Raw genomic sequence first — 24,710 nt, 5'->3', positions numbered from 1 at the left:
TGAAAGACATAATAAACTAAATAAAGTACAAACAGTATATAGCCTATATGCTAAAATATTTGTTATATTTGCCTTATTTAGAATTTTAAACCTACTACAATTAAGTGCATTTTTATGATAGCAATAACCGTAAAGGGACTATTGTAATGGAGTAAATCAAATGTAGTCTAATATAGCCAATTACTAAGCTCAGATTCATCTTACCAGTTATAATGTAGTTTGTGCTTTTGTAATTATTTATTTTACATTTTATTTTAACTTCTGCTTTAAAAAGCTTTTTTATTTTTAGATTGTAATGTTCTTCTAATAACCATAAAAATGTACTACAGCTGCCAATAAAACCAGAGAAAAATGTATTAATAAATCTTTAAAACTATCTAATTAAATGTGTATATATATATATATAAACTTTAACAAACATTTCATATTAAATATAATTTAACACATTTGTAGGTATATATTGTCTCATTTAATAGGCTACACCATGTTGACACTCTTGTCCCAAATAGTATTGCTTTACCAGATACTCAATATGTCCAACGTTGAGTGATTTTTCCCTGTTGCTCCTACACAAAATGTAACCACTGCTCACATCTGTAAGTAAATGAGTTTTTAATTATTTCCGAAATTCAACTGTGATTAACATTTAGAATAAATAAATAAAAAAAATCATATTTTATTTTACACATGGAGGAATACAGACATTTTCAGCTCTCAGGCATCTTCAGTGTGTGAATACACGTGATCTTTTCAAACATGATAACATCCGCCAACAAACTATATAAAACCATTACATTTATACAAGACATAAGTTTACACCAAACAAATCAATGCAAAGTTTAACATTCCAGCAATCAAAAAATTAAAGGATTAAGTTTTTCATTACTTGCCACAGTCATCTTTGTCTGGCACACTCAGTCGCCTTTGGCTGGCACACTCGGGGACTGAAGATTTTTAGGATTACGTTCTTTGTATTATGGCTTTTCTTAAACTGCTTAAGGGTAATATGACCAAAATAGCAGTAATAAAAATCATCAATTAGTAAATAGGCTTGTTAGTACACCAAAATGTTATACATTGTACAAAACCTTACAGATTTATAATCACAGCATAAATGAACAACCCCAACAACTATATACAATTTAATTTAATACAATTACAGTCACATGATCTATATGAAGCAAATCTCAAATGCTTAATATTTTATATCTTCTTCACCCATAAACCATACGCTCTAAAAAAAACATTCTCCACTAAAGTATTAAATTTAGACAAAGCATCAACATCGTAAAACTCTGTAAAGCTCCTTAGAAAAACACTATACAAACAAATTGACACACAAATATTATTATTACAATGCATGTAAATGAGTTTAGAGTTGTTTGGTGTCTTTATTTCCATCCACAGCTCCAGGTAAAGATGCTGCTTTTGCAGTTATCTCCTCATTCGTTCATAAATCGAGGGCCTTAGAAATGGAGAGACAAGAGATAAATCATGAAATATGAACAAGCTGACCAGTAGGATAGGATCAACATTTAGTATGCAATGTTCAAATGAAATTGTATAAATCATAAGAGAAATTTTGTGTTACTGGCTCGTGTCATATTACAGTTCTCATTATTTTATTGGTGCGTTCCAGTGTTAATTTCAGTCTTAACTTACCTGTCCAAAGTCTCCATAGAAAAGCCCTGGTCATTCAGAAGAATCTTCACCTCCTGGTTGCAGCGAGTCAGACGGTCATAATAATCTGTGCATTTTTGAGACGGTTTATTGCAAATGGACCTTCATAATCAGAAAGCACAAAGCACAGCATCAGTACAGAGTCTTTAGCAAACCTGATATTTGCTTTTAATTGAATGTAATCATTGTTTTAACAATAATTTGTGTGAGAAACAGACCAACATTTAAATTATTGAATTGTTAATGAACTAGAAGATCTAGGGTGGATGTAAAGAAAACTTAATTTATGTATAACAAATCTGAAACTTTTGATTTGCTCCTTACAAAAAGGTATTATGTGACTTCACAAAACATGGAATATGTTGTTCTTTTATGGTGTTTTTGTCTCCTTTTTAAAGCTTGTAAGTTGAATTTACAGATCAGAAATTGCATGCAAAATCTATATAATGATAAACCAATACAAACCCGTTAATTGTCATCACACAACTTGGTCTTGTGTTTGTCCTCTGCAAGATCTCGATTGCATCCTCCTGTAATAAACCAGCTTCTACCCTAGATGTGGAAACACATTATACAGATAAAATGATTAAGATTGATAATGGCATTCTTCACATTTGCTTATTGCACATTAATTTAAACAATTCCATAACAGTTTAAATGGATGAAGGCCGTGAACTACAGATGGGCGGATTCATTTGCTTTGTAAGGTTATCTGATAGCAAGAGCATTGCAAAATTGCTAAACTGCCAACATAAACAAATAGAAATAAAATATTATTAAAATAATAATACATTAATATCAATCAATCAAATTTTATGCTGGTTGCTGGTAATAAAACAGTTTTGGTTCATTTTATTTCTTGTCCAAACAATGGGAGTCAATGGGATCTGAAACTGTGTGTTAAACAAGCATTCTTTAAAATAACTTATTTTGTGTTTCTCAGAGGAAAACAGTTTTGGAACAACATGAATGTGAGTAAATGATGACAGCATTTCCCACTTTGGATGAACTATCCCTTAGAATATTATATACTCAGTTCTTATGAACAGACAAATTCACATAGAAACAGGACAGAGGTGATTTCAGATGTTTCTCACGTGAGTTCGGTTAGACTGGGGCAGTTCTGGCTCATCTGGAGGATCCAAACTGACCACATCTCAGTTAGACACTTCACTTTAATTTCCATCTTTTTCAGGTTAGAGAAGGAAGAGAGAAATGACAGTAATGCATCTGAATCCCTTTGGTGAATTATCTGAAAAAGTCTGGTCCAGTCGATGTTGATTATCACTGAGTGTTGAAAGGTGAGACTGAATGATCGCAAATCCGGATGGTGAAGCAGGAGAATCTCTATGCAGATACTATTAAAACAAATAAAATGAATAATAGTTAAGTTGTCGTTGTGTCTAAAAGTCAATCATTTCTTTCAATATCTTTTTGTGAAATTTATAAATTTTTTAAAATTATGATTAATTGGTGTTTTGTTGGGCACCAGCCAATATTTGTGTCAAGAATGGAACAGGAGTCAGACATGTGGTAAGTGAAATAGTGTTTATTTACAGGGTTGCGGATCCAGACAAAGATAGGGTGAGTATTCAAACAGTTGATAATCAGATGGGAACTTAGCGGAAGGATAATCAGAGTCTGTTACAGATGCTGATGGAGAATCACTTGGAATGGACTGAAGACTGAAGAGGGTACACGAAGTAAGGGGTGATGAAGGTCGTCGAATGGATCTCATGTAAGTAGCAGGTAAGTAGCATGAGTGAGTCTGTGTGTCATGTAGAGACGAGACCAGACAATGAGTGTGTGAAGTCGAATATAAAGGGAGGTGGAATGATGAGGTGCAGGTGATGATGATTAGAATTCGGGAAACAATGAACGAGAGGGAGGAGTGAGTGAACGAGTGGGAGGAGTGAGTGAACGAGTGGGAGGAGTGAGTGAACGAGTGGGAGGAGTGAGTGAACGAGAGGGAGGAGTGAGTGAACGAGAGGGAGGAGTGAGTGAACGAGTGGGAGGAGTGAGTGAACGAGTGGGAGGAGTGAGTGAACGAGAGGGAGGAGTGAGTGAACGAGTGGGAGGAGTGAGTGAACGAGAGGGAGGAGTGAGTGAAGCTGGTGGAATCCTGACAATTTGCATCATTAGCAATAGTCAAAAAAGATAAAAGTGTGTACCTTATTTTTTTAACTGTTTTGGGTGACCAATTTAGTTGCATTATTACTATTAGAATTATAATCTATTACAATTACAATCTATTAGATTGCGGTGACCAAGTATGCCAGATAAACGGGAGAACAAGATGATGATATAATTGGTTATCCAAATTCTATTAATCATAAAATTATTTCTGGTTATCATGAGAGAAAAACTATTTGATGAAAAGAAAAAAGTCACTTGTCCTTCACCTGAACGGCTCTTTGATGATTGACAGATCAAGGAAGTGAGGATTATGGATATACTTTATTTGGCAGGTGCTTACACTAACAACACTAACACTGCAAAACAAAGCACAGAAAAAATATACATGAACCTTAAAGTTAAACAAAAGCACATTAAAGGATGATAGCATGTGTGCATAAAACACGTCAAATGTATAAAATATATTTTAAAACATTACCGCTGTGAGCTCAGGGTGTGTCCTCTCGTGAGAGTGTTGATCACTTCAACGAAATCAGAGTCTGATGGATCTTCTATAATCAATCTTTAAAATCAAATCCAGAACATCACTGTACAGACTAAGTAAGTTTAACTTGCAATAGCTAATAAGAGATTAGATATGAATTACATCCACCAAATGCATTTACCTTGCTTCTTTAAACTTGTGAAGTACAGGCAAAATCATAGACAAATCTTCCGATGTTAAATACAAATGAGAAATTTCTTCAATGCTCTGACAGCACTGAGAGCAGTACAGCAGGGCACAGACGTCGGTTCTTCTGAGGGATTGCCCATCTAGTTTCATCTTTTTCCAGGATCCCATTGCTTCTTTCACAAAGTCTCCTTCATGAAGTTCATAGAGACAGTGAAGAACAAAAAATACTGCTGTCGAAGACAAGGAACAACCTTTAATCTTTTCCAAAATCCATTCTTTCAGATGATCCTGTGTTTTTGGACGAATTAACAGACCATGTTTTATAAGTGTGGATCTCACATCCTTATTCAACAAACCAAATGCAAATTGCACCACAGCTGCAAAACGTGGTTTTGAGGAACTATCCATTATAAGTTTCCTCAGGGACTCTTCTTCATCCAGAAGGACATAGTACAGAGCAGTGAAGAACTCCTGAAAGCTGAGATGCATGAAACTGAACATCGTCTCCTGGTAGATTCGTCTCTTAAACAGGAACTTGCACAAGAATGGATTTCCAGCAGGGTCTGAAATGGTTTCATTCACACTTTTCTCATCCAGCAGGACTTGCTGTTCCTGCATCCCTCTCTCTGCCAGCTGACCCAGACTCCTCAGCAGGGTCGGGATCATAGACTGACTCAAACCCTGGCAGTGATGCTTCAGAAGAGTGCACACAAAGTCCACGTAGATGGAGGTGGTGGTTTCCAGTCCGCTTTTCTTACTTGCACCACATTTGAATCGCTCCTGGATAGTTGTGCAAATGATCCAGCAGACGACAGGGATTGAGCAGGCAGTGATGAGGGATTCATTTGCCTTCACATATGTATAAGCCTCCCTGTAAAGATCCTCATTTTGAAAAAACTTCCGGAAGTACTCCTCCACCCCCTTTTCTGAAAATCCCACAATCTCAGAGAAACGCTGAGGTCCTTTGAGCAGATTACTGAGTGTGTCCGTAGCTGTAGATCGGGAGGAGACCAGCAGGAAAGACTCTGGCAGGATTCGACCCCTAAGCAGGGCACAAAGAGTGTCCACAGGTCGGGCTTTCTGAAGCAGATCAGTGTGTGCTGACGTGTCATTAATGTCCTGTGGGAGTTTCAGCTCATCAAATCCATCAATGACCACAAGCACCTTCTCTGGCGACTGCTGTAAAATCTGTGAGATCTCATCTGATGTTAAACTACAACTGCAGCTCAAGATCTCCACCAAACTCTTCTCGCCTGGAATGCGATTTATTTCTTTACACTTTAAGTGGAACACAATATCAAACCGCCCTTTGTAGAGGTTACCAGATGCCCAGTCCATCATGATCTTCTGCACAGTGAAAGATTTCCCGTTTCCAGAATTTCCCTGCAGTATCACAGAACTGGGACTGATCCCGTGGTCATCTGGGTCGAACAGAGAGCTGAGCTGGACAGAGTCTCCACTGCTCCTGGAGCTGAGGACCTGCTGGAAGCGCTTTCCACTGGAGCGGATCTCTTCTTCTCGCTCTATTCGATCTCTATGTTTCTGAAGGATCAGAGGTTGTGTGAAGCGCTCAGACAGCAGCATATGTTCACCAGGCCGTGAGTTATACTCAGTCACATACTGATACTCGCTGCAGATCCGCTTCATATATTTGTCAATCACTGGGCTGATTTCTGTAGAAACGGTCAATGTTCAAAGAGTTACATTGAGATGGATGGAGTGCAATATTTAAAACATATTATTATAAAATTCATCAGTCACCTGAGGAATGTGTTTTTTTAAAGCGTTTGTGGTGTCCTGTGGAGCCTGTAGAACATTAGACACACTTGATTAACACATTAATTGATTTATTAATTTATATATTGATTAAGGCATTTCACATATATTTTCAAACATTTTACATCAATCTATCAAAAAAAGAAGCAATTTTCTACTTCCAGTTTGAAAAGCAAAGACTCTCAGACTCCCAGCTGATCCACATCTACCTATAGGAATATGATGCCCATCACTGTTTTCATATATAAGCTCCAGTATTATCAGCAGCTGTCGCGTTTCTCAGGAGCGAGTTACCCTCCTCCCTCCCCAGCTCCACCTCTCAGGATTTGGCATTCTGATTCCCCTTTGAGTCAGACTAAGTTCTCAAATTATGTTGTACATTAAAATATTGACATTAATGATATCTGCAATACATTCATATTGGTTCTGTTCTGTTTACCCTAAAGGGTGTTATTGCTGCTCTCCTGCTCTTATCCATGCTAGGCTGCCCAGAACAGAACCAGACCGACAATCCCAAATATATGCTAATTGTCAATCGTATTTGACGATAGTGGTCCTGACAGAAATAAGTTAACAAGATGGAAAGTTAAGACAAAATATTTAAGGTTTCTACAAGAGCTTCTGCAATTTGTGCAATGCCTGTTAAAGTACATATTTTAATAGTACCTATCTCAGTACCTACTGTAGGTCTAGACACATGTGGTATAATAGCCAGAATTACTTACTTAAGTCTCTAAACAGAGGTGGCTCGTGGATTTCCAGTCTAGAATAAAAGGCAGACTTAACCTTGTCTCCTCCAGAGTGCAACACTTTATAAAACTCTCTCATTTTCTCCTGGTTAGTAACTGCTGCTTCAATCTTACAGTACGCCTCATATTCCAGCATGCCACGGGACTGCAACTCATCCGCTATCGGCATCACCGTATTTACTCTCTGGACAAGTTTCGGCCAGTGTGCGTCCACAAACCGAGCACCTGGTAGAGAGATAATAACATGATAACTGCTCACAAGGAAGAACGTGATTTCAAAAGATTGAAGAACGGCATATTCTATAGTGTAGCAAGTACTTATTTGGGCCACTTCACTTTTAATCAGTGTAATGCAGATTTTTTTTTCATATGACTATCTCTGCTTTTACTGTGGTAACTACTTACGCTCTGAGTCTTGGTCCATGGTGTCTCATAAGTGTCTATGACGTGTTGTAGAGAGCTGTCTTAAGTTGTCCTCTAGGAAATGAAACATAATGCACATAGCGTGAGATGGTTGAAGAGAGCTTTTGTGTCTCATGGTTAAAGATTACACTATTGGTATGCAGTAAATTAAGTGGCATGTACAAACATTAATCTAACATGCACAACCCAAATTTGGCCATTACTGAATATACAGTCACAAAACAAAATGGTAGAGACATAGGAGGTTGATTAATTTTCTCTGATAAATAAATGTATCAGTCAACTTCTGCTTTTGACTCAGTATTGTCAAATTTCATATTGTATAGTTCTGTCATGACATGGCATGATAATGGATATATGTAGAGATATAGTGCAGGCTCCAGTCCCTGACCAGAACCCAGCGGTTAAAACACTGACAAAAATAAACCTAAGTCTGACCCAAATATTGAATATCACAATTCACTCTAAAAAATAATTCAGTAGCTTAGTAAATATCATAGTAATAGTTAACTTAATAAAATCTCTGAACATCATTTACTTGATAGTTTGAGTTGAACATACAAAAATAATTAACTAAATCCAACAGTTAATTTTGTCTAAAATTTTCAGTTATATTTAAGTTTTTTCCACTAAAAGAATTTAATATTTGACTAACCAATTATTTATTTAAAATATACTTAATCTATTTGTGAAATTTCCATCAAAATATTTTGAGAATGGATAATTAAACTGATCCGTTTCAAAAACCACAAATATTACTTTATTCAAATCAATATTATTCATATTTAACACATACATAAGAAATTGAGTAAGTTTACTCAATTAAAACAATGCGCCCCTCCCCCACCCCCTGATGTGACGACGACTCAACGGTTGAGTGAGCGCGCGCTGTTTGAATTCTCTCCTCCGGTCTCCAGAACAGTTTTCTCTTCTCGGAGTCGCAAAATTGGTGTATTTCCTCTGTGAAATTCAGGTTTGTGAATGTTTTATTTTATCTATAAAATCACTACTGTGCTTTAAATCATTTTATTTAAACCAAAAGAACATACATATGTGACTCACCTAAGTTAAACGAGTGTCGCGACTGTCTTTTCACATTATTGTAACGCCTATAACAAGACTATATTCCTAAAGATAATGAATATAACTAATTTGGATGATAAAATGTTCTCAGAAATGTACAATGTTTGTTTATTAGCAGGTTTTTTTTTTGGAGTCGCATCGCAGCATCTTTCGGCTCTGAGTGAAATGCAGGACGGCGGTCTAAAGTTAGAAGTTTCCCAGCAGAGTCCATCTCCGGCATGAGAACCAGCGCTGATCACTGGATATTGGATAACAGACCGGTTGATTAAACTTGAATTACTTGAATGTTTAAATGTTTAATTTTTACGTTACTTCTAAAATGTTTGTTACATGAGTTTATATGTAGGCAATATTGTTTATGCTAAAACCGTATAAAATTCGCTGTATTGCTGTACTCATCATCGACAATAAAGGCCAATGTCATGTACCGGTGGTTATATGGAATATTTTTTACAAAGGTTTAAAGGAAATGAAAAAGTTAATATTACCCATAAATAAAAACAGTTGATATTAGCCTACTCATATATTGTTTTTTTAAATGTTGTTCCCCAATTACCGTAATTCTACTTAATTTTATTTGTTAATGTACCAAATGCAGTTACTCAGATCTACTTATTTTTTTTACTTACATTTACTCAGTTCATACAGTGTATGCAATTTATTTCACTGCTTTCAAATTAAATCAATATTTTTAAGTGTAAAAATGTTTCACCAAAAAAATTTAGTAAACCATGGTTAAACTTTTTAGAGTGTTGTTACCATCTATTTGCATAAGTTTATATCCAGCTGGTCACTTTTATGCATTCATTATGCAGTGAAGTTGCATATTTAAAGCTAGAGACGCAAGATAGCAAACTGATATGTTTATACAGCCGACAGAAACATACAAACAAATCAGAAAAGCATTCGATTTCAGTTCTTTTTCCATCATCACTTTAATACATTTTGTTATTTTGATTAGATAATCATCAAGTGTTATAAAATAGTAACATACTTTTTGACATTTATGTCATTTCAATGCTCTGGCATTGTAGATATTTAAAGTTGGCCATCTTTAAGCTTAACTGTTTAGATTTATATGAAATGATAACACTTACAATAAAATCCCATATTACAATAATTAACCATAGTTAATACACTATGAACTAACATGAACGATCATGGTACAATTGTATTGCTCAAATATTAATACATGCTGTAAAAATGTATATTGCATAATGCACATAGTTCATGTAAGCTAGCTAATAAATCCTTGTTAACAAATTGGACTTGCAAAGTGTTATAGCTAAATAAACACACATTTGACATAATATTTTAATGTTTCGATTATTTTGCCATTAGATGGCAAATGCTTTGAAGAAAAGTACCAGTGTGGGAGTATTTTACTGAAGTATTGCCAGGGAAAGCACAGTGTAATATCTGTGACAAAATAATCAGCATGTGAGAATCAACATCTACAGGTAAAAATACTACGAACATGTGGAGTCATGTGAAGCACATACATCCAGAAGTCCGTGAAGAGGCTCGAGGAAAAAGGGGAGAAAGATCCTTCTCAGCCATCAGTGTCTCAACTGTTTGAAAGCAAGACAGGGTGGAAGGATACAGATCCAAGGTCTATCAAAAAATTGATGTCGCCATCACTGAAATGATTGCCGCTGACAACCAACCATTTTCAGTGGTTACAGACCTTGGATTTAAAGGTCCCCTGACATGAAATTTTCACTTTCTGAGGTTTTTTAACATTAATATTAGTTCCCCTAGCCTGTATTTGGTCCCCTCGTGTCTAGAATTTACAATCGGTGTAAACCGAGCTTTGGCTATTTTTCTCTTCTCTGCAGCTCAGACGCGCTGATCTTGAATCTCCCCATTATGACGTCATAATGTGGAAAGGTTACCTCCCCTTTCTCTGCTTTGCCCGCCCGGAGAATTTGGCTCGCCCATGAGAAAACGAGCTAGGAACAGGAAGTACGAACGCGCCGGCGCGATTTTAGTTTTTCCTAGAGAAATAGCTTTGAGATTTGAGTTTTTCCTCGAGAGATATCATGGCTTGCAAACGAGCAAAGCATGGCAGTTGATCAGTGTTCGGATGTACAAATGAACACAAAAGTATTTTTTAGTTCCTTCATCCGAGCCTCTGAAGAAACAAAGGGGTTAATTTTATTTTCTCTGGAAATGCGCCGACACAACTTCCCAAAGTTTTGTATGGTCCAAACATTTCACAGACGGCTGTTTCCTCAACTCGATGAACGTCTGAAAATAAATCGATCGAGCTACCAAGCAAAATTTCTGATGTGTAGCCTAATTGTTCAAGTCTCAGACAGGTAAGTTAATCTTTCTCTCAAAATCGTTCAATACTGTTTATGCATCAGTAAGTCAAGCCAGTGACTAAAATATCAACTTCACATCGTTTCTTTTAGTAGGATGAAAATAATCTTATTTAAATTCTGAACAAATTATACAGAAAGCGATCAAAGAACAATCTTTCCACACAGCGCGAGTTTATCTGGACAACTCGTTATGAACTCAATGACGAACGTTACACTGCACAACGAAGCTCTTACTGTTTGTACATCATCGTGTTTGCATTGGTGAAAGCATTACAGAGAGTGCAGAAACTGCGTTGCAAAGATAAGATCTTCATTCTAGCGATCAATAGACTGTCATCTGCTTGCTCAATGCTCATCACGGTAACATTTTATGTGATGGGAATAGATCTAAATACTTTAAAAACTTCTCACGATTCGTTAATCTCGATAGCTGTAATAGTAAAAACGTATAATAGCTGTAGTAAAAGTATTCGAGAAAGTTTCGCATGTAATAGCTATTTCATATGCAAGCATGTCAGCCAATCACAGCAGTGGCTGGCTACACTGAATCCCACAGCAGACGCCCCTTCAAACAGAGTGTTCAAATCAGAGGCTAAAATCAGGCTAGGAAAATTGCCTTTTATTTCTAAATTATGACTATTTTTGATATAAAAAACATACTAACATTATAAGGGCAACCCAGGAAACATTATAAAATAATAAAATAACCCCATGTCAGGGGACCTTGAAGAGGTTCATGTCCTTTATGGAACCGGATTAAAAATGAGAAGTTCTACAGAACAAAGATGCTTGAAGAAACATATTCCAGAGTTTTGACAAAAGTGAAAAGTGTAGTGACGAAGTCATGAATTATGTGGCTGTTGTTCCTTTTTTTGGCCATGTGTGGTCCTCAGTGTTCTTTTTTTGTTGTTGTTGTTTTATGCCTGCCACATGTTCTCATTATTGATTTATTAGTTTCACCTGAACCTTGTTAAGCTGCCTATTTAAACCCCCTTTTTTCTTGAGTTCTTTGCTCAAAACCACCAGCATGGCCAGCTATCATGAGATACCTTAAAGAAACAGACTTATTTGATCGAATTTAAGAATAACTAAGAATATATGTATAGGTTTTTTTTTGTTTTTTTTTAGTAGAAATCCGCATTGAAGCTCCACACCCCAAACAGTTGGTGGCGGTAATGCACTAAATTGGTATGCCAACCGCCAATAAAAGAAGAAGAAGAAGAGTTCTTTGCTCAGTCTTGAGTTGACACTGGTGCAGTCTTGTTTGACTATACCTGTCTGTGAGTTATTATTCAGAGTATTTTTGTTTGTTACCGACCTGTACATGCCTGTTTTTTGGATTATGAGTTTTGAGTTTCTGACTGAGATAGTGGGCTCTGACCTTTGCCTGGATTATTACTTTTTGTGTTTGCCATTCCTTGTTGGATACTTTTGCCCTGCTTTTCAAGTAAAGCCCTTGAACTGAGTTATTGTCTCTGCCTCTGCATTTTGAGTCAAATACACCACATTGTGGCACCAAGGTAGTGCTTTGCCCTGGTACACAGGAGACCCGGGTTAGATTCCCAGTCGGACGTAACAGACGAAGGACAAGGCCCCATTCATGGCCTTCACAACTGACTGTTGGTCTGGAACTACAGGGTCCCTGATGAGCCGAACTGGGCATTTAATTTCTGAGGACTGGTCTAGAAAGCAAGTGGTGATAAATGTCAAGCCCATGACTGGATCACACACAGCCAGTTATATTCAAGAAACCTTCCTGAACATGTTAGAATATTTGGATATTGTAACACACCGTGTTGTTCTTGTCCTAAGAGATGCGGGAGCAAACATGGTAAAATGAATGAACCTGGCTGAACTTCCTGATTTAAGCTGCACTGCTCACACCCTTCAGCTCATTATCAATGATGGACTATCTTGTCAGAGAGCTGTCCTCAACATTATTGCCATATTAAAAAGCAGTGCAACTCACTTTGGCCACTCTGTATTGGCCAAACAGAGGCTAAGAACCATTCAGGAGGAGGTGGGTGTCCCAAAGCACAACATCATCCAGGCCGTCCAGACTCGATGTAACTCAACACTTCATATGCTCCAAAAAGAATGTATGAACAGAGACGGGCACTGAATGTGTACGCTAGTGAACATGGGCATATCAGTGGCTTATCTGCCACACAGTGGGACATTGTCAGCAACCTTATTGACACACTGGTTCCCATAGAAGAAGTCACAATGGAGATGAGCAACTCTGAGTCTTCAGCAAGATGCATTATCCCCAGTGTGTCTGTTCTGATGTGGCGCTCAGATGACGCTAGAAAACCACACAGTGATCGTGACCATGTTCTCAATTTTGTGTCAACCGAATAAAAAATCTTGTGTTTATCTGAAGAAAGTAAGTCAAGGGGACGGCATGAGGGCGAGTAAATGATGGAAAATGTGTCCTTTCCGACCCTGATGTGTGAACTGAAAGTAAATGTGGCTTGAAAAAAAACCAACAACATTCAATATCTTCATATGAACTGGCAAGCAGTCTGGCTGGATCTGAAGCCGCTGGTCTCATTCTTCACGACGAACACATCTAACGCCGGCTCTAATGATGAGCTGGGGTCTCCTTTATAAACCTGGCCACAAAGATTGTGATCTATTAAAAACAAATTTGACGGGACTGTAATACTTGTAATAATCAAATACAGCATTGTCTGACCACTAATAAGACTATACAGTTCACCATTGCAGACTACACTGTGACAGATAAAAAATAAACCTGAAAACAAGATACAAACTCAGCTCACACACACAACCATGCCATAGAAACTCACACAGGAAAATGTGGCCGTCACAGGAAGAAAGATCTACACTGTGACACAACAAACATGTGTTGTAGCTGCACAAATACACACAAATACAAGAAAACACACATACAATAACTGCTCTTCTTATTAGGAGAATGCAAGCATATGGATTACTCTTTTTTTAAATTTGTAGTATTTCCATTTTTCTTTAGGTGAAACTTCCTTTTTTACACTGTATTCTGTCTATTCTATCTGTATGTAAATCAGCTGTAAATGCTGTGAGGAAATATAAATCTATAGTGTGAGTATTTGTCATGCTAATAAAGCACAAATCTTAAACAATCGAGGTGAGAGTTTGATTATTCCCTCAGCTCTTCCTGATGTACGGTGTACATTTTAGGACATCCTCAGACCTCAGACATATGAAAACAAGGCATCATGCCTCAGACTAAAAGGCTTCAGTCATTGACAAAACGGCATCGCGCCTCAGACTGAAAAGCTTCAGGTCTCAGGAAAAACAATGTCAGGTGTCAGGTCTCATACAATTAGGCATCAGAAGAAACAGCCTAAGACAAAAAGGCATCAGACTAAAAGGCATCGGACGAAACGGCATCAGACAAAACAGCCTCAGACAAAAAGGCATCGGACGAAATGGCATCAGACAAAACAGCCTCAGACTAAAAGGCATCAGACAAAACAGCCTCAGACTAAAAGGCATCAGACAAAACAGCCTCAGACAAAAAGACATCAGACTAAAAGGCATCAGACAAAACAGCCTCAGACTAAACGGCATCAGACTAAAAGGCATCGGGCGAAACGGACTCAGGTGGAGTTTAGAGGTTCGCATTGCCCCGCCCCATGTGACGTCACGTCGTTATTTTTCGACATAATATCGGTTATTTCGATATAATATCTCGTTATTTCGACATAATAACTTGCTATTTATAATGGTTTTCTATGGGAGGAAAATGCTAAACGTTCAATCAAATGCGTTGCATTCATATTCTGGGCCCATCTGATTTTTTGTAGTATAGCCTTTATTATGATATTAGTATCAACTAAAATCAAATATGATTTTAGTTTCAACAAAATAATAATTTTAGTATCAACTATCAACTATAGTGTCAACTTCCCACGACTTACCCTATAACATTTACATTACATTTACATTTAGTCACTTAGCACACGCCTTTGTCCAAAGCCACTTACAAATGAGGACTAAAGCAAGCGAGTCATCGTGGAGAGGCAAAAACACCACAAGTACTCAAAATACAAAGTTCAGGCATTGCTCAGAGTAGCAGAAGCCAGACAAGGGAGGATTAAAAGGAAACAATTTATTTTTTATTTTTTTATGAGGTTAAGTGCTTGTGGGAGACATTTGCTATTGTTGATGTAGTGGTGGTGGTCAACACTAGAGGGCAGTGTGCCTATGCTATAGTAGCGAAGGTCACGGTGGCACAGGCGCGCCAGCTGATTTAATGCACAGGTGTAGCGAGGGAAAGTATGCTAGGGTGGCGGGGAGATCACACGGTTTTTACCGCTGGCACGCCACAGCTAGATTAGCCCTCACGTTTGCATATACCCTGAACTTTGTAAACTATCTTTTCATTAAATGGGAACACCACCCAAAGACGCTAAACGTTGTGGACTTCAAATTCATCCGAGGTGGACAAATAGCACGTCAAAAACATGATCTAGCCCTCACCCTGCCGAGTGTCTGATTTGTGCTAAGACAGTCACTACACAAGTAAAAACCGCGATCTCGCTGAGATGTCCTGGAGGAAGAACAAATGAAAAGCTGGTTTCGTTTGGATACGTTGGAAGTTGGACAGCGGCTGGATTTCGTTGGAGTGCTTTGGAAGTTGAATAAGCAAATGGATTGCTTTATCAAGCTTGAAATTGCAGTATGTTAGAGCTATAAACTGGGTCATCCATCGCCAATCCTGAGGTAGGATAAATCTTTTTATCATTGACCGGCAAAGGAAAACTTGGACGTTCTTGATAAGCAGGTTACGAACTGAAAGACTTTTACGTCTGCACAACAGTTGACGCAGTGTTAATATTATTGCTATATATGGTCACGTATTGCGAGTGTGTTGCCTAGGCAAACTAAAAGGCAATAGTTGACATAGCGCAATAACAAGGCTCGTGAATCTTACAAAGTAATCTGTTGAAAATGAGTGACACACAAGGCAATGATGAAAATAAAGCTACAGAGTTGCAACGTGAGGGTAGCGAAAAAAGGACAAGAAAGCCTACCGCTAAAGGAATCGTTATGATAATAGAAAGACTTCAAAAGGAAAGAAGTATGATTTTTAAAAAAACAAGCAAAATAAAAGCAGACATCGTCCCGTTTTTGGTTGAAAAGGTTCCTGCAAATGTGACAAGCGTTCAACAAAAGCTAAAAGGGTTTAAGTCTCTATGTCAAAATGCCTTTGATCTTCACAACACATTGCTCAATGAGTTTTCTCTGCCTGAAGAGGAACAGAAAAGACAGGAAGAATGGTTTCAGTCAAAAAGGTCCGTTAATGATGCCTTTGTTGAGGAAGTGTTTAAGTGGTTGAAGGAGATGGGAGCTTCATGTGATGATGAAAATGTGAATGATGTCGCTGACATTGTTGTTGATGGTGATGATGACGATGATGATGATGACATTGGGCCAGGGGACAGTGTGTCTAATGTGTCCAGCAAAAGATCAAGCAAAAGAAGCCATGGCAGTTCCAGTACCTCTTCTGCACGGTTAAAAGCAAAGGCAGAAAAGGCAGCTTTGATGGAGAAGGCTGCGGCTTTACAAAGGAAGCATCAGCTCGAGGAACAAGAGGAGGAACTCCGATTGGAAAGAGTCAAGCTGAGGAAAAGAAAGGAACAGTTGGAACTTGATGCACAAATTGCTATGGCTGCTGCAAGGCTTTCAGTGCTGGAAGGCAGTGATGTGGGAATGGCTGCATCAGATGGAATGAACTCATATGTGAGCAAGGCATGTAAAGGGCAAAGTCTTGAACTTAATCCAAAGGCAAGCATTTATGTTCCTAAACAAAGCACAATGGCTACAAAACCAACCTCAAGAGAACCACCTTTGTCTCCTATGCATGTCAAGGACCCCTTTGCACGCTCACAGAATCACGAACAGCGTCGTGTCATATCATCAGCAAGGGATAGCACTTTTAGACTGCAGTCACAGCCACACAATGGAATACATGGTACTGGCCAACAGCATCGGTTTGAAAATGTTCCTACAACCTTAGCAACTGTACCTGCTGGATCAGTAGCTGCACAAGAACAGCAATTGCACAGGCTTCAGCCAGCACAGAACACTCCACCAATGCAAAGCACTGTGGACCGGAATGCCATAAGTGGAATCTTGCAAAAGCAGAATGAGATTACAGCAATGCTTGTGCAGCAGCAAATGTCATCTAGTTTGCCACAGAAAGACATTGCCATATTCGATGGGGATCCACTGCAGTTTCTTTCATTTGTTAGGGCTTTCGAACACTGTATCGAGGGGAAGACTAGCAGCTATCAAGACTGTCTGTACCTGTTAGAGCAATATACTACAGGGCAGCCTAGAGAGCTGGTTCGAAGTTGCTTACATATGTCATCGCAGCCAGGATATCAAAGAGCAAAAGGTCTTCTGAGAGAGCACTTTGGCAGTGAACAGAAGATAGCAACCGCCTACATGGACAAGGTGTTCGGATGGCCTATCGTAAAGGCTGAGGATGTTAAGGCATTGCAAGAATTCGCACTTTTCCTACGAGGCTGCTGCAATGTTATGACTGAGATACAATGTATGGAGGAATTGAATATTCCATCAAATATGAAGAATGTGATAATGAAATGGCCGTACAGGCTGCGGGATAGATGGAGATCTATGGCCTGTGAGCTACAAGAGCGACGAGGCTATCGAGCCACCTTTCCTGATATGGTGAACTTTCTTGAGACTCAAGTCAAAATCTTGTCTCATCCGCTTTTTGGTGATATTGCAGACACACAATCCAGCGCTTTGAAGGTTATGAGTAGTAGAAGGCCAGTGTCCAGGAGTAATATCAAAGGAAGCAGTTTTGCAACTAACATTTCGGCGATGCCAAGCCAGCCCAGTGCTTCGAAGGAGTCAGGCTTGGAATTCTGTCACTATTGTAAGCAGTGTCATCTGTTGCCCAAGTGTCCAGGCTTGAGCAAAATTCCTCACAGGGAGAAGATTGAATTCTTGAGAGGAAAGGGTGTTTGCTTTGGATGCTTGAAAGTGGGCCACATGAGTAAAGAGTGTAGAAGTCGTCTGACCTGTGATGAATGCAATCTGAAACATCCAACTATTTTGCACATCTACAATAAGGACAAGATAACTAAGACACAGGAAGTAGAAGTAAATAACGCACTGGTGTCGCTGCAGGCATGTGGTTGTACTGGGGCCGGAGATCAACATTGTACTCTTTCCATCATTCCTGTACAGGTGAAAGCTAAGAAAGGACACAAGGTGCTCAGAACATATGCCTTCTTGGACCCTGGAAGTACAGCAACATTTTGTACTAACAGGTTTTTGAAGAAGTTGAATCTGCAGGGTAAAAGGACCAACATTCTACTACGAACCATGGGCCAAGAGAAGGTTGTTGAAAGTCAAGTTGTTCCAGGTCTAGAGGTGTCCAAATTGGGTGGCGGCCAGTTCTTGGACCTCCCGGAGGTATACACACAGGACGCAATTCCAGTGTCAAAGAGCAACATTCCTAACCAGCAAGACCTTGAGAAATGGGAATATTTGAGAGATGTTAAAATTCCAGAATTGGATGCGGATGTTGAAATCTTGATTGGGACCAATGCACCAAAATTGATGGAGCCCTGGGAAATTGTTAACAGCGAAGGTGGTGGACCCTACGCCGTGAGGACCCTATTGGGGTGGGTCATCAACGGTCCATTGAGAGGCAATAGTGGATGTTGCAAGAGTAGCTGCTCAACCGTCTATGCCAATAGGATATCCATAACCAGGCTGGAGGAGATGTTGGTTTCTCAGTACAACCAAGACTTTAATGAGAAGTCTTTTGAGGAGAGGCAGGAGATGTCAAGGGAAGACCTGAGGTTCATGGAGGTCCTTGAGAAGTCTACACACTTGCAAGGAGGTCATTACTGCATGGATTTACCCTTCAAGGCTGATGACATCACCATGCCAAATAACAGGTGCATAGTGGAACAGCGTGTTAACTGTCTAAAAAGAAAGTTTGAAAGGAACAAATCTTATCAGGAGGAGTATACAGCGTTTCTTTCACAGATGATTGACAGCGGATATGCTGAAGTGGTGCCTAAAGACCAGCTGGATTGTACGGAGGGCCATGTGTGGTATCTACCTCATCATGGGGTGTATCACCCAAGAAAGAAGTCTCTAAGGGTGGTTTTTGACTGTGGAGCTGGATTTAAAGGAACATCTTTGAATTATCAGTTGTTGCAAGGTCCTGACTTTACCAATTCACTTTTTGGCGTCTTAACAAGATTCAGACAGGAGAGTGTCGCCCTGATGACAGATGTCCAGGCTATGTTTCATCAAGTGAGGGTGTCGAAAAGACACGTGGATTTCCTTCGTTTTCTATGGTGGCCAGAGGGAGATACGACACAAAGCCCACTGGAACATAGAATGAAGGTGCACATCTTTGGAGCTGTCTCGTCACCGAGCTGTGCAAACTACGCTTTAAGGAGAACTGCGGCAGACAACAAGGACGACTTTCAAGCTGAAGTGATTGAGACCATATACAACAACTTTTATGTGGATGACTGTCTAAAGTCATTGCCTTCAGAGAAGGAGGCTATAAAGTTGGTTGCGGATCTCACCGAGTTGTGCTCAAAGGGAGGGTTTCGACTGCTCAAATGGACAAGTAACAGTCGGGCCGTGTTGTCGTCCATTCCTGAAGAAAAGCGATCCAAAACAACTAGGCAGCTGCACCTGGAACAAGAGCGGCTACCCATGGAGATGGCACTTGGACTGAATTGGTGTGCTGAAAGTGACACTTTTACATTTAAACCTGCAGTGGAAAGACGGCCACATACTAGACGCGGAATTCTATCAATCGTTGGTTCCATATATGACCCATTGGGTTTTTTATCTCCTTTGACCTTGCTGCCAAAGTTGCTGTTGCAAGAAATGTGCCGAAAAAACTTGTCTTGGGATGAGCCTATACCACAGACACTTTTACAACAGTGGACCAGATGGCTGTCGGACTTGGAGAAGGTGGCGAAGCTTAAGGTGAGCCGCTGTATCAAGCCAAAGGGCTTTGGAAGATCTGCCAGTGCACAGCTACATCATTTTGCTGATGCTAGCAGCTATGGTTATGGCACAGTGTCCTATCTAAGGCTGGTGAGTCAAGAGGAGCGAGTGCATGTTGCCTTTATGTTGGGTAAAGCCAGGGTTGCGCCATTAAAACAGACAACTATCCCTCGTCTTGAGCTCACAGCTGCAGTGTTGGCGGTTAAGGTCGATAGGATGTTGAAGAAGGAGCTGTTGCTGCAATTGGAGGAGTCACACTTCTGGACAGACAGTCAGACTGTGTTGAAATACATCAACAATGAAACAAAACGCTTTCATACCTTTGTTGCTAACAGAGTGGCTGCAATACGGGAAGCAACAAATCTCAGTCAGTGGAAGTATATCAGCTCCAAGAACAATCCCGCTGATGAAGCCTCCAGGGGTCTGAGTGTGGATAACTTTCTTGCCTGTAAGAGGTGGTTGGAGGGTCCTGACTTTCTCCAAAGACCGGAAATGGATTGGCCAAGACCTTTGGAGCCGCAGCCCATCTCCTCAGACGACCCAGAGGTCAAAAGGGACGTCCTGGTAAATATGATTACACACACAGAAGATGCGACCTCTAAGCTCATGACTTACTTTTCTGACTGGTCTAAACTTAAAATCTCTGTAGCTTGGTACTTAAGGCTCAAATCTATTCTTTTGGAGCTGAGCAGAGAGAGAAAGTTGATTCTGGCTTCTTTAGATCTTACTGGCTCACCTTTGGAGGAGAGGATGAGAGAGGTTAGAGGAGCAATTGGCAAACAACCGCTTTCTGTGAGTGAGCTCTCTAAAGCCGAAGCTGCTATCCTACATTTCAGTCAGCAAGTAACATTTCAGGAAGAAATCTCAATGTTGAAAAGTGGAGCATCTTCTGTGAAGAAGACAAGCAACATTTACAAATTAGATCCAGTGCTCAGTGACAATTTGTTGAGAGTGGGTGGAAGACTTGGCCGTGCAGCTTTGCCTGAAGAGCTCAAGCATCCTGCGATTCTCTGTAAGGGGCAACATATATCCAGTCTTATTCTGCGGTCCATACATCAACAGCTTGGGCATGCTGGACGGAACCATATGCTCTCGACTTTGCGGCGCAAGTATTGGGTTATTAATGCCAACTCTGCTTGCCGAAGAATAATATCTGAGTGTGTGGTCTGTAGAAGGCATCGCGGACAGCCAAGTGAGCAGAAGATGGCTGATTTGCCCAGTGAAAGAATAAGTCCAGATCTGCCTCCCTTCACCAATGTTGGGGTGGATTATTTCGGACCTATTGAAGTCAAGAGGGGGCGTGCTATGGCCAAAAGATATGGGGTCATTTTCACCTGTATGGCCAGTAGAGCTGTGCATTTGGAGGTTGCTTACACTCTGACCACGGATTCTTGTGTCAATGCTATTAGGAGATTCATTTGTCGAAGAGGTCAGATCTGCAGTTTAAGATCAGACAATGGTACCAACTTTGTTGGTGCAGAGCGAGAATTTAGAGAAGCTTTAGCAGCTATTGATTACAGCAAGATTCATGGTGCTCTCATAAAAAGGGGTATCGATTGGATTTTTAACACCCCGGCTGCATCACATCATGGCGGCGTTTGGGAGCGCCTCATTAAGATAGTCAAGCGAGTTCTGTATTCTGTTCTGCAGCAACAGTCTTTGGATGATGAAAGCTTCCATACCATTCTGTGTGAGGTGGAAGCCATTCTGAATGACCGTCCGATAACCAAGGTGTCTGACGATGTTAAAGACTTGGAAGCGCTCACACCCAACCACATCCTTTTGCTGAAAGGAAAACCTGTTCTTGCCCCTGGAATCTTTCAAGAGAATGATCTTTACATTAGAAGACGATGGAGACAAGTTCAGTATCTTTCAACTTTGTTCTGGAAAAGGTGGATAAGGGAGTACCTGCCGCTGTTACAGGAACGGCAAAAGTGGGCAAGGCCGCGAAGAAGTTTTGAAATGGGAGACATTGTAATCATTATGGATCACACTGCTCCGCGTGGATCATGGATTATGGGAAGAGTGACAAAGACTTACCCAGACAAGAAGGGCTTCATACGTGCCGTGCAGTTGACGACTAAGACAGGGCAGTTGGAGCGCCCTATTTCCAAGCTTTTCCTGTTGCAAGAAGCTGTGTAATGGTCATAACCCAACGCTGGTTAACATCCAATCCAGAAGAAAGAAGACCTTCTTGAATGACTCCCTGGTTTGTAGTTTAATTGGGCGCACTGTCCCAATTAGGGGCCGGTGTGTGGGAGCCATTTGCTATTGTTGATGTAGTGGTGGTGGTCAACACTAGAGGGCAGTGTGCCTATGCTATAGTAGCGAAGGTCACGGTGGCACAGGCGCGCCAGCTGATTTAATGCACAGGTGTAGCGAGGGAAAGTATGCTAGGGTGGCGGGGAGATCACACGGTTTTTACCGCTGGCACGCCACAGCTAGATTAGCCCTCACGTTTGCATATACCCTGAACTTTGTAAACTATCTTTTCATTAAATGGGAACACCACCCAAAGACGCTAAACGTTGTGGACTTCAAATTCATCCGAGGTGGACAAATAGCGCGTCAAAAACATGATCTAGCCCTCACCCTGCCGAGTGTCTGATTTGTTCTAAGACAGTCACTACAGTGCTCACAGAAGAGATGAGTTTTCAGCTGTCTTTTGAATGTTGTCAGGGATTCTGCATTCCGGATAAAGGTGGGGATAAAATAAATATAAATAATAGTTCAAAGTAATATGCCTTTACTGAACCAGTCAGTTTAGAATCACTCGTAACTCAGGATGGGAAATGAGAGCGGATGTTGTTCGTTAACAAGAAATTATTAAAGTTATGGCATGAAACGGAAGTTGTTATTGTGATGTTTGTGGAAGTGAAACGGCTTCTCAGATGAGAAAAAATTGTGGTGCGGGACTTGATTTTGTTGATTTTAGGTGTGGTCGTAACGTTATCATGACATTTTCATTCAATACTTTATGTAGCTACTACTTAATACAGCGTCTGTTTGTACAAGAATAAAGTGATAAACACAACATAAGCCTATAATATTTGAATACCAATGTAGGGGTCTATGTTTTTAACCAGTTTTATTTTGCTAAAGATGACACAATATAACATTGCGATTCGTGACTACATGCCTGAAATGAGTTTTTACTGTTATAAAAATACAGATTTGTTAGATTCGCAGCGCTGAATTAAAGGGACACCAGGCAGGAATCCCATTTTTGTCAAACAGCGACCCTAGAGTCGCTGTGGAGTACTTGTATTTAACGTTACTGTCGTAAATAGGCTACCACTCACGCAGAGCGTGACATGGCGTGTTACATAGTATACAATAGTACATTGTGTTTAATTTGTCGTTTAATGGGATCTAATATATGTTGTTAGTGGTGAGAATTTTCACGTGATTAAATACATAGATCTGACAATGTACTTTAATGGTCCAGAGGCAGAACTTTTGCCAAGTGTGTCAGAGGTTCTGGGTTCTAATCCGTACTAGTAGTATAGTTTATTTTCCTCATCAAAACCGATTGTTTATTGTTTAGTCTCTCCGCAACGGATTGAGGCGCGCGTTTGTGTGAAGACTGTGCACGTCACAACAGAACACTGTATCCGCGCCACTGATCGCAGCGGCAACAAGCACTTTGTCTTTGGTCACTTGATTTCAAAAACAACACATTTCAGATCGCCTCTTATTTAACAAACGAACGAAATGAATGCTCTACTAGAGTTACCTGGAGATGTTTTATTTGTTTGTATTGGTACATCCGTGCCACGAGATGTTTCAATGGGGACATATAACACCCGCAAATTACGCCTATGCTCGTGTCTGACTCCTCGCTCGGTCAGTCTGCCGTTTCCTCTTTCTCTGTTCCTCCGACAATGCTTTCTGCATCTTATATGCCGGCTCAGCCATGACGATAGTGTGACAAACTCCATCCCTCTCTACCTTCCTGGATGGGGGCGTGTATGTGTGCAGTGCCGTAAAGGAATATGTTACATCGCGAGAGCTGATATCATGCGATACTTCCTGACGCTGAAGCCGGCGGCCCGCCGCACCGAAGTTGCAAGTGAGATTTTTCCGCTCACAGGCACCAGGGGGGGCGAGACGGCCACCATTCAACCCGAAAGAAGTCATATAACCATTTCAATAACTCTGAAGCTGTTCAGTTAAGCTAAAAAAACTGCATAGAATCCCTTTAAGTCGAACATGCCTATTGTCCTATTTGTTGCTGATCTCACGTGACGTCACGTGAGTGACAGGTTGCTCTCACATCAAGAAACAAGAATTGAGATTTCATGGTGACTTTCAGTAAATAAATCAATCACTCATAACACACACAAAAAATTGCCGCTTACTGGCACATATCGTTTCTTCTCATGAATCAATCTTTTTGATGAATAGATTAAACAGAATCTATATCCAATACTCAGTAGCAAAAAATAGTAACAATAATAAAACACATTATGCGGCGCGTCTAATCGCGGTTTTGAAAAACAATAACAATATCGATCGTGTAAGTGAGAAACTCATCTCGTGACTGCGAGGCTTCATTTCAGAAAAGTGATCAATAAGTTACGGTCCAGTCTTGTTCTTACCTTCAGTGAAGTCGGCATAGTATTCACGGTGAAGATATCAAGGCTTTGTCACGAATATTTATTTGTAACATTCATTTATACACTAGAGATCGAAAGTAGCCTAGTTTGTGGACACGCCTTTCCTGAACTCTTCTGAACTTCCGTCCTTTTTATAAGACAGCCCAGAATGCTAGTTTCGTTATGTAATTTCGTTAGTTTTGTTTTCGATATTCCTCCTCACACATGTAGAGAC

General features: G+C 40.0%; 1 protein-coding gene across 2 annotated transcripts; it reads right to left on the bottom strand.

Moving 5' to 3' along the window:
- Positions 1-595: 595 nt before the first annotated feature.
- On the bottom strand, positions 596-24,710 carry LOC143755612 (NACHT, LRR and PYD domains-containing protein 1 homolog). 2 transcript variants are annotated; one of them, XM_077247125.1, is made up of 11 exons: positions 24,479-24,710; positions 7,420-7,491; positions 6,991-7,239; positions 6,251-6,295; positions 4,482-6,162; positions 4,295-4,378; positions 4,083-4,172; positions 2,778-3,038; positions 2,146-2,232; positions 1,663-1,782; positions 596-1,465 (listed from the first exon to the last, which is right to left on the bottom strand). In XM_077247125.1, the coding sequence occupies exons 2-11, from the start codon at positions 7,436-7,438 to the stop codon at positions 1,435-1,437; spliced, it is 2,667 nt and encodes an 888-aa protein (XP_077103240.1). In that variant the 5' UTR covers positions 7,439-7,491; positions 24,479-24,710; the 3' UTR covers positions 596-1,434. The 2 variants fall into 2 exon arrangements, with proteins under 2 accessions (XP_077103240.1, XP_077103241.1); XM_077247126.1 differs by lacking the exon at positions 24,479-24,710 and having other exon boundaries at positions 7,420-7,500.

The sequence above is a fragment of the Siphateles boraxobius genome, unplaced genomic scaffold (assembly GCF_051911475.1).
Source record: "Siphateles boraxobius isolate OS27281-9 unplaced genomic scaffold, OSU_SipBor_1 106, whole genome shotgun sequence".
NCBI lineage: Eukaryota > Metazoa > Chordata > Actinopteri > Cypriniformes > Leuciscidae > Siphateles > Siphateles boraxobius.
The sequence above is the reverse complement of the archived record's forward strand: the minus strand, read 5'-3'. Positions and strand labels throughout refer to the sequence as shown.

Coding starts and splice junctions, on each gene's coding strand:
- LOC143755612 (XM_077247125.1), bottom strand. Junction 6,163..6,250: donor TAAAAAAACACATTCCTCAG/GTGACTGATGAA, acceptor CCGTTTCTACAG/AAATCAGCCCAGTGATTGAC. Junction 4,173..4,294: donor CACACCCTGAGCTCACAGCG/GTAATGTTTTAA, acceptor TTTGTTTTGCAG/TGTTAGTGTTGTTAGTGTAA.